General features: G+C 47.4%; 2 protein-coding genes across 2 annotated transcripts; both read right to left on the reverse strand.

Moving 5' to 3' along the window:
• Nucleotides 1–103: 103 nt before the first annotated feature.
• On the reverse strand, nucleotides 104–2,598 carry LOC4330188 (protein ROLLING AND ERECT LEAF 2-like). Its single transcript, XM_015771684.3, has 3 exons — nucleotides 1,810–2,598; nucleotides 1,461–1,612; nucleotides 104–1,339 (listed from the first exon to the last, which is right to left on the reverse strand). Exons 1-3 carry the CDS (start codon nucleotides 2,366–2,368, stop codon nucleotides 302–304), a joined length of 1,749 nt encoding a protein of 582 aa, XP_015627170.1. The 5' UTR covers nucleotides 2,369–2,598; the 3' UTR covers nucleotides 104–301.
• Nucleotides 2,599–5,008: 2,410 nt separating this feature from the next.
• LOC136355284 (uncharacterized) lies at nucleotides 5,009–6,254 on the reverse strand. The gene is made up of 4 exons (XM_066307670.1): nucleotides 6,206–6,254; nucleotides 5,602–5,683; nucleotides 5,100–5,529; nucleotides 5,009–5,026 (listed from the first exon to the last, which is right to left on the reverse strand). The coding sequence occupies exons 1-4, from the start codon at nucleotides 6,252–6,254 to the stop codon at nucleotides 5,009–5,011; spliced, it is 579 nt and encodes a 192-aa protein (XP_066163767.1).
• Nucleotides 6,255–10,835: the final 4,581 nt, after the last annotated feature.

The raw sequence follows: 10,835 nt of genomic DNA on the forward strand, positions 1-10,835 counted from the left end.
CAATGTCAAGCTTATCCAAATTATAATGGCATGGTTTCAATTTTCCCTAAAATAAAACCCGTATGCCCCCCCCCCCTCTCCAAAGGTCCCAAGCCCTATCTAGTGGTCAAAAGTAAAAACTCAGTAGGGCCTTGATTTTTATTTAGTCTTTATACATTCCTACATCCTAGCAGGGTTTCGTGTATACGGAGTATATCTTTGGTGTATAGTGTATACTGTATGGTCGTATAGATAAGTAAAATGGAAAAAGGAAATGGAGATGGCCGACTCAAACGAATGAACTGTGTCTATGTGTAGCTAACTACTGCACATGGGTGCCATGCCGGCACACGGCCTCCAGCGCGTGCGCGAGCGACGCCGAGAACACGGCCATCGACTGGAACACGGCGGGCAGCTTCCCCTGCACACAGGTCACCGCCGCGGACCTCGTCGCGTCGATGGCCTTGGCGTGCTTCCGCATCTCGTCCTCCACCGTCCTCCGGCACGCCGCTATCTCGTCCCTCCGCTGCGCCACCTCGTTGCTCGCGTCGCGCGCGTGCATGCCGTCGTCCCCCCAATGCCTCATCCCCCGGTGCCACAGCGAGAGGCCCATCGGCGGCACGTACGAGTCGTAGTAGCTCTTCTCCACCTGCCGCAGCATCCGCGACTTGCGGTCGAGCTCGCGGGAGTACTGGCTGACGCGCCGCGCTACCCGCAGCTCGTCGCTCTGGAGACCGTACAGCGACCGGACGGCGCCGGCGAAGCTCTTGATCGACTTGAGCACGTCGGCGCAGTGCACGCGGTCGAGCGCCTGCCCCCACCGCTCGACGAAGGCGGCGAGCTCGGCGGCGACGGGGGAGGCCACCGCCTCGGCGCCGTCGACGACGGCCGGCGCCTCCTGCAGCGTCAGCTTGAGCCAGCCGTGCAGCGCGTGGACGTAGTCGCGCTGGTGCTTGGCCAGGTGGCCCAGGGCGGCGCACCATGACGACATGGCGACCTCGAGCGCCCGCGTGGTCTCGTAGTGGATCTCCGTCGTGGGGTCCATGGACGTCCGGCTGCTGAGCCCGCGCAGCTGCTGCGCGATCAGGCCCTGCGCCTCGTGGTGCTGCCGCATCGCCCTCCACATGTCGAGCGTGGCGTGGCAGAGCCCCAGCAGCTGGCGCGCCAGGTGCGTGTCGCGGAGCTCCGCGATGGACGCGGAGGTCGCGGCCACGGCCTGCGAGGCCGTCGTGAGCTGCGCGCGCGCCTTCTCCCACGCGGCCTTGAGCTTCAGGACGTCCACGTCGATCTTCCTGCTGTACTCCTGGTCACTCAGCTCCGCCTTCTTCTTGTCGTGCTGGACCTGCAGCCGCTCTCTCGCCTGCATTGCAACGTCAAATCACTCTACTGGCCATACAAGTTACAACACGCACGGTAATACGTACGGTATGACGGCTAGTAGTTTTGATTCGACCATGTGTTTTTTGGTATTTTGTCATTACCTTGACCTCTCGATACAGCTTCTTCTCCCAGGCCAGCAGCTGCTGCAAGTTGGAGCTATGCCTCTGCTCGCCATTGATGCTGTCGACGCGGTCGTGCGCAACCGACGGCGCCGACAGGCAGCAAAGCGCGCCCAAGATGCTGTGCGGTCCACCTGCAACAAAATCAATTCATTTGGTGGTGATCAGTGGCAAGAAAACTTTCTGCTCTGCAACTCATGCTCTCTGTCAGTGTTTACTTTTAAGTGATCAACTGATCATAATGTCACACCTTTGTATTGGCCAGTGAGGCAGTGGCCACATGTACAGTAAATGTGAATGTGCGAATTAAGTAGAGTTGCTAGTGGCTTACGCTTGAACTCGTCGTTGCTGGCCTCGAGGTGGCTCGACACGGCGTCGCCGGCGACGCTGGCCTTGAGGAAGTACTCCTCCAACCCCGCCGCGACCTCCGCGAGGCTACGGTGCCTCACCACCATCCTCAGCTCCTCATCACCGCCGCCTTCCTCTCGCGTGACCGACGGCACCCCGGCCCCGCCGCCAACAAGATGATCATCAACAGCAGCGCCGACCTCCTCCTCCAACTCCTGCGCGCGCCGCCGCAGCTGCTGCTGCTGCTCGATGGAGCGGAGGAGCGGCGGCGGCGTGGAGGGCGCGACGACGGGGCGGTGGACGATCACGGCGGGCGGGGCGTGGTCGGACACCGGGAGCGGCTCGCCGACCGCGAAGCGGGAGAGCGCGGACGCGGCGTGGGTGAGCGACCGGAGGTACGCGGCGTGCGAGGCCGCGAGGTGGCGCCGCAGCCGCACCGCCTCCCGCATCAGCCGCCGCCTCTCCCTGCACCGCTTCATGTGCTCCCGCCCCGCGGCCACCCGCGCGGCGTCCTCCTGCCCGCGCGACGCTACGGCGCCCATATATATATCACTGCCGGTTTCCTTCTGTTCGTCGGCCGGCGTGGGAAGCAAGCGCGACACTCCCGATCGATCGAGTCTTAGGTCGGATGGAGTGGAGTTGCGCGGTCGATGTGGGACTAAATATGGGAGGTGATTTGATGGAGCAAGAGGGAAGCTAATTAAGCTAAGTATAGGTTTTAGGCGAGCTAGGTGTAGTGTAGTGTGGCGTCAAAGATGGCACGTACTTATCGGTATCGGCGCTCTCGTCGGAATGGCCGCGTCGCGTTGTTGTTTATGGACACAGCACAATGGAGAACGAACAAAAGAAAGGCAAAAGAAGATCGAATGATAGGAAAGGGCGGTGGGAAAAGGAGGAGGAAGGAGCATGTCGCATATTCAGGTGCGTAGATACGAACTAGAACGCGACACATGCATTTTAGGGATTCCGTTAACTCATGCCTGCTTCCATGCGGCCACGTGGCTAACTCAGTTTTTATTCCAGTTATAAATCATTCGACCATAGGTAGGAGTAGTAAAGAGCCCGATTTCCATTTGCAGTGTACACTCCATGCAGTCACTGGTCGTCGGCCTCGCTCGCCGAGTCATCGTCTCGTCGACGCTGAATCGCTGATACCTTTGCGAACTGAATCGTGGGCTGTCGGCTCGGCTCGTCGAGAAAAAACTGGAAAAAGGAGAGGATCTCATCACCGATCGACCGACTGACTCACCCGCGCGAAGGATCTACGTACGTACGTACAGAAACACGGCGACGCTTATCCCTAGCTCCCGCGGACCTGCGTACGTGTCCCGGTGTCACCTTCCACTGTTCCCCTTCTGTCCCCCGGCTTTCGCGTCTCAGTGCGTCTGCTTTGTGAAAAAAAGGCTTGAATTGCGTGGCGCCGCACCTTTCACAAAGGCTGGCATTTGAATCCACACACACACGGATGAATTATCGCGGTAATGCTATGTTTCTAAAGCGATTTTTTGCAATCTTTTGCCGCTGTTTTGTTCTCTATCACTGCTTGCTCAATTAGCTTCTGGAATGCTTCTGGTCGGCCGGGTTGACGAATGACGACGAGGGAAGTGGAAGCTAGATAAGGCAGCTCTTTCGCCAGGAGGAGAAAAGGCGAGGACCGAGGAGGAGTTGGTGACTTGGTGTGGGTGCGTGGCGGTTGGTGTTTACTGAGACACGAAGCAAATCCATGCAGTGGCGAAGCTAGAGCAAATGGGTGGGGGGTGCCTAACTTTATCAAGACTATAATGTCTTTTGTGATGTTCAAGCAAATAGTATAGCTAACACATAATTTTTAACATCAAAATTAAACTTTCAGTAATGGCAAAGTGACTTTCGTGAAAATATTAGTAAACTAGTAGGGGAATGGACAATAATACTCACTATTAATAAAAGAATACAACATTGATGACTGTGGTGCACAAAGATGTCCCTTATAACAAAATATGTGATGGATCCTAAAAAAAGAGAACAAATAGGTCAATCATTTAGCAAAAAAAAATGTACAATTATCAATCGAAAGTAGGTGCATTGCATTTGTGTTACCTCTTAGAGATCATATTTGCGCCCTTTTCCTTCCATGGTCATGAAACGATGAACCACAGCCTCATTGCTAACTTTTTTCATTTCCTCTTTCTCTATATAGCAAATAAGTCTATGACTCAATTGTTGATCACCCATACGATTAGCCAAGCTTGTTTTTACAATCTTCATGCCCGAAAAACATCTCTCAACTGTTGCTGTAGCGACAGGCAATACTAGCACAAGCTTCAAAAGTCGATAGACCAATCTATACACTTGATGTTTTCCTGTCTGTACCATCTTTTGAGATAGCTCAGCAATAGTGTTTATGTTGGAGAATTCGTTGTCTTCTCTCACATCACCAATGTAAAGGCGAAGGTCATGTCTAAGGTCCCTCAGATCATCATTGTTGAAATCATCAGGATATAGTTTTGCTAAGCTCATAAAAGTCTCTCCATCGAAAGCATGAAATGAGTCTCTTGGGTTGAAAGCGGCTGAGCAAACAAGCAATTGAGTGGTTGTCTCACTAAAACGGCTATCAAGCTCTTGAACCAACCAATCAATAACATCATTAAAGCAATCCACTGCATAGTGATGCTTGTTTGTAATTCCTGATTTTTTCCTAGGTTGTCTGGGATCAACATATGTACTTTCCATTTCCATCATATCAATTTCATACAAGTCACAAAACTGATTCACATCATCTAATAACTTTTCCCAACCATTTGTTCTAAGATCATCCAAATGGAGTTTAGTTGATTTCAGACATCCAATGGCATTTACAATGTCTTGATCCTTGCGTTGCAATGCTTGCGACAATGTATTTGTGGCAGCTAATGTAGTCAACATGAGGTGCAAATAAAATACAAAGTCAAAAGATTGGAAGTATACCAAAAGATTTGATGCTTGATCTCTATTTTTCCAATCTCTGTCATCCTTCTCAACAACCTTGAGCACTTGAACTATTGTAGGGAACATATTAAGCAAACTTTTCAGAGTTTTATAATGAGAACTCCATCTAGTATCTCCAGGTCTTTGAAGACATTGCTCTTGATTTAACCCTGTCCCGGTCTCAAGTTGCCCACAACCTAATGCTTGCTGCACTTGTTCATGATTGATATCTCTAATCATGTCCCTTCTCTTAGCTGACCCACCCACCACATTTAATAAGATAGAAATCATATTTAAAAAATTGCTAACGCCCTTATGTTTTCTCACGGTTGCCACAATAACTAATTGAAGTTGATGAGCAAAGCAATGCACATAATAAGCTGATTTGCTATCTCTCATGATCAATGACTGCAACCCATTGAACTCACCTCGCATGTTGCTAGCACCATCATATCCTTGGCCTCGACATTGCTTTAAACTTAGTTTAAACTTTGCAAGAAGAGAATCAATGGCTGACTTGAGGTGGGCAGAACTTGTTTCAGTCACATGGACAAGGCCAACGAAGCTCTCTTTCACCATCCCAAATTTGTCAACATACCTCAAGACCACAGCCATTTGTTCTTTGCAAGAAACATCTCTTGACTCATCAACTAGCAAGCAAAAGAAATCATCCCCAAGATCATCCAGGATAGACTGTACAATCTCATTTGCAAAACATTCAGCAATGTCCCTCTGAATTTCAGGAGCATACAAACAACTATTCTTTGCAGCATTTGTAGTCACGGCTTTGTGTAAAATTGGATCATGTTCTGCTAAGCAATCATAGAACTCCTTAAAATTCCCTCTATTGTAGGATTCTTTTGACTCATCATGGCCACGAAAAGGCAATCCTTGCTTCAACAATACTCTAGCTGTATCAATGGAACCATTCAACCGAATAAAATAGGCCTTCTTAGCAACTTCACTTATCTGATTATAAGCAACATCTATGTGTTGCTTTCTATTTCTCAAAGCATCACATTTCTTCATTGCATTATAGTGTAAACCACCAACCTCACCAACATGTGATCTTAGCCTTTCTTTCCTATGATACCCATTCCAACCGTTGACAACAAATGCATCATATCCTGGATCTTTCTTTTCTCTAAACAAGAAACAATAAAAGCAATATGCTCTATCCTTTTCCTTACTGTATTCAAGCCAAGAGAACTCATCAAACCATTCTGGATTAAATCTTCTAGGTTTCTCTTTCCCCCCAAGTTGTGTAATAGGAAAATCAAATGTGCGAGGCTGACAAGGTCCATTCTCCAAGTATTTTCTTCTCACCTTTTCTCTGTGGTTAGGATGGTAAGCATCAATTTCTTTCCTCAATCCGGGATCATATTTAATCTCCTCATCCCAATTGATCTCTTCCGGACATGAAGTTCCGTTACCATCGATCATATCTTGAGCTTTCCGTTTAGGTTTATAAAACCTCTCCATGGCTACCTATAATTCATTATTTTGTATAAATAAATTGCAGTTCACAAAAGAGAAAAAATTAATTGAGGACGAGATCGGCGAGATGATCCTTGAGGACAGAGGACGAACACTCACTCTAGTTAGTCGAGCAGCAGGCAGCGGCTCTTTGAGTCTTTGACGCTGACGAGGACGAGATCGGCGAGATGATCAGATGAACGTCGATCGTCGAAGTCGAACGCCGGCGAGGCAGGCAGGCAGGCAGGCAGCCACGATCGTCGCACGCGCAGCTGATGCGTCTTCGTGGGCAGCGGCTTCGTCTTCGTGCAGTCCTGTCTTCGTGGGCAGCGGCTCGCTCCGGGCGTCGGCGTCGCGACTCGGGAGTCGGGAGGAAGGGCAGGCAGTCGATGCGTCGCTGCGTCGGCGTATACGGCGCGTCTCGCGAAGTCGTCGTGAGGAGAAAAAGAGTTGGGCAGCTGATGCGTCGTGGGCTGAATAAGTGGCATCGTGGGATTCAAGGTCTGGTGGGGGTGCCTCCTATTGGGCTGTAGGGGTGCCTAAAGGGCCAAAATTTGTTCATCTCTAAGAAATTTTAGGAATCTGGGGGGTGCCTGGGCACCCAGGCCGCCCAAAGTGGCTTCGCCCCTGAATCCATGGTAGGTGATTAATGTGGTTCGGAGCGCAGAGGATAATGCCGTGCCGAGTTGGTCCGAGGAAATGGATGAGCGAGGAAGAAGATGGGTTAGTGGGTTGTGCGTACGTGAGCACGACCGACGCTTGTCTTTAGTAGAGTTTGATTGTTGCTGAATTGAGCGACATTTTTGCATCTTGGTCCTTTGCAAAAAGTAATTCTACAAAATATATTCCAAGTTTGGACCTCACATTGACATCAAAACCAGAGAGTCTACCTATAAATCGTTAGTGTCAACCTTCTTGGTAGTGTAGCTATTATGGTGATTGGCCTGCATATAGGGAAGAGGTCGACAACAGAACACAGCAGCATAAATCTACATATTTAGTTTTCATAAACCTAAAGGTGGCATCAACGTACAAGAAGTTAACACCAATAGCTCTAGCATCAACCTCTATAGAGTTATACATTAGCAACGCAGATGGCTAAAGTTATCATATGTGCGTTACAGGTCCATACAAGTCTCCTTATTTCCAACACATTATATGTCGATGTTGGTGCGCACCAACCTGAGGTCCATTTGTGAAATAATAGCATGTTCTAACTTGACGATTGGGGGGGGGATGTAAAGTCAATTGGACAAAGACGGGCCTGCCGATCAGCCGGGGGGGGGGGGGCTTGGGAGTCCTAAACTTGGACAAGTTCACAAGGGCCTTGAGATTGCGATTGTTATGATATTAATGGAAGGACCCAACCAAACCGTGGGTGGGACTGGAGATGCCTTGTGATGGATTAGACAAGGACTTTTTTGCTGCTTCGACAAAGATAACCGTCGGAGATAGGAATACGGCACGCTTCTAGGACTCTGCATGGATTGATGGGCAAAGACCAAAAGATCTCATGCCACTTGTCTATGGGATCTCCAAAAATAGAAGAAAATCCCTGCGCCAAGGGAAAGAGGGTGACGCCTAGGTGAATGACCTGACCCTCGATGCGGCCTCGCCTATCACAATCAACCTCGTCGAGCAACTGGTCCGTTTGTGGGAAGCGGTTCGGAATGTGCAACTAGACAGTGAAGAACCGGACCAGATTGCCTGGAGATTCACAAGTAATGGGCACTACACAGCTTCCTCGGCCTATCATGCACAGTGTTTAGGGGTGCCAAACTCAAGTCTAAACTCCCTGATCTGGAAAGTCTGGGCGCCGGGGAAATATAAATTTCATGCATGGCTTATTATCCAAAATAGAGTCTAGACATCTGACCGGCTTGCAACAAGAGGCTGGCAAAAAAATGGACATTGCCCTCTCTGCCGTTCTGAAGCTGAGACGGGACTGCACCTCGTCTTCAAGTGCAGATACAGAAAGAGAATTTGGCACCTAGTTGCTACTTGGATGGGCTATCAACAATTGGAGCCGACTGAGTGGGAGGAACCCCGGTCAGTCCACCAATGGTGGGAGAGCTTGGCAAATACACCCGACGTCCAAAAAAGGGCCTCCGATTTCTCATCCTGCTAGTCGTCTGAGAAATCTGGAAGGAGAGGAACTGGCAGATCTTCGACCACAAAGAGGCGGCAATAGGCTTTCTTCTAACACGAATCAAGGAGGAGGCTAGTCTATGGGCTCTAGCGGGGGCTAAAAGATTGCGTGAACTCGTCCCGCACATTGTATAGTGTGTAGCTCAAAGTTTCTTTTCTTTACCCTTAGGGGTTGTATTTTCTTCTGCTCTATTCAATGAAAAGGCACTACTGTGATGTTTTCCATTAAAAAAAAGAATATAGACAAAATAAAGTAGCTCATATGGATTAATAGAAAGCGAGCAAATAACTTATAAAAAGTTCTCTAAATGAAGATGGTTCTAAATCGTGCTAGCCTGCTAGGTGATGGTCGCGTACTCAGTTCTATTTGGGGAGATGGTGAAGATGTTTTTTCATATTCTTCTCAAGAATCGTGAAATACTCTCTGGTCCTAAACATATCTCTCCCATCCAACGCTGTGTGATGTGTTGTCTAAAATTCTAAACTACACCAGTCGCTTCGCGATTCTGAATCAAAAGCCCATCAGCCCATATAGGTTTGTTTTGGTTTGAAGTCCTGTTAAAATTTTGTAGTGTTTGAAACTTAGACAAAATTTGGTACTACCAAAATTTTCAACTTTACTGAATTAGCAAGATTTGGTCTCAATCCAAATAGCTAGCAAGTACAATTCAAAACAAACAAATAAATTGGTAGGTCAATTGACCTCAATTCAAACATGCCCATATATACCTTTCACCTTGAAAGGAGCTAACTCTGACAACTAGGGCTTGTCCACTAAATCTGTCATTATTGATGAATGTTTATGTTTCAAAAAGAAAGTAAAATCACTTCCAATTAGCAAACTTTTTTTTTACATATATATAAGTTTTGACACCATCCAACTGGTTAGAGCCTATGAGCCCTTTCACAAATCACCTTAGCTCTCAAATATTTTTAGCTCAAAAACCTATTCCCTCCGTCCAAAAATATAAGTATTTTTATACCCTGACACGGTCTACGAGATGCTACTTTGACCAACAATATCTATAAAAATAATATGTTTTAAATAAAAAGAGTTACATATTATGATAGTTTGTTTAATGATAAATCTAGTAACATCAATGTAAATCAATTTTACATGTTTGATATTTTTTATTTTTTTCTATTAATGATTAAAGTTATAAATGTTTAAATTGTAACTATGCTAATAATATTTATATTTTGGGATGGAGGGAGTATTAAATTTCATCTCAACCTTTTTAGATCCAGTTTATACCCAGTCACTCTGGTGCTTCTTGACTTGTCCTTTTTCGACCCTCGTCGATCTGCCTGCTGTGCGTGTCCTGCGCCCTGCCACGCACTCATTACGCGCGGCTGACTCGGATATTGCTGGCCACGGATTACGCCTACTCACTTCTACAGTTCTACTCCGTATTTGCGGTTTGCTGCCCTGGAAAGCTAGCTAGCCATGCCACCGCTGAAACTGAAATGGACCTGGAAAAGCTTCTTTTTCCAGAAGCATTAAGCCGCAAAATCATCACAATTCACAAACCAACCCAAGCGCGGCAAACAAGCCAACACCTCGTGCAGCGCAGCAACAAGCCCACAAGGGTTTGGGCGTTTGGTGATCGATTTGGGTTTGGAACGTTTGGTGAAATTGCTGCCTGCTTCTTTGCCCCGGTTGGTTCTCTCTAGTTGGGAACAAGACGGGAGTGTAGGGTATCCACGTGTCTGGATCCTACTGGCTGGCCTCATGACAAAGAGCACCCGTCAATGGTCGTGATCATCAGTACTCCCTCCGTCAAAAAAAAAAGAAAAAGACAAACCCTGATTTTCGTGTCTAACGTTTGACCGTCCGTCTTATTTGAAAAAATTATAAAAAAATTAAAAAGACAAGTCACGCATAAAATATTAATTATGGTTTATCATCTAACAACAATAAAAATACTAATTATAAAAAAATTTTATATAAAACGGACAGTCAAAGTTGGACACAGAAATCCAGAGTTTGCTTTTTTTTTTTTAAGACGGAGGGAGTATATACAATCAACTGCTCCTCGGCCTCGGCTCCCCGCACGTGCGCACCACCATGGACTGGTCATCACTTGTCGCCATCACTTTGATGCGTCACCAACTAGCTAAGACCGGCTAGCTAGGTTGATGGCGAGAGTAATCTCTGTTGTGAACTTGGAAATTTGGAAGAGATCCAAATCCAATGTGCAACTGCACCCTCTTGCTTAAGAGAAGGGGCAAAGTATCCAAAGCATTTTCCCTGTTTATCCGAGTATAATTTTTTTTAGATAAAGGATTATCAAACCCGGCCTCTACACGTTTGTGGGGCAAAGTATCCAAACCCGGCCTCTAAATGTTTATCCGAGTATAAATATACATTGTTTTTCGGCAATTTTTCATCACCAGGTTAGTGCATGATTTTAGGTGAGAGTCATATTGCACTAGCAC

The sequence above is a fragment of the Oryza sativa genome, chromosome 2, assembly GCF_034140825.1.
Source record: "Oryza sativa Japonica Group chromosome 2, ASM3414082v1".
NCBI lineage: Eukaryota > Viridiplantae > Streptophyta > Magnoliopsida > Poales > Poaceae > Oryza > Oryza sativa.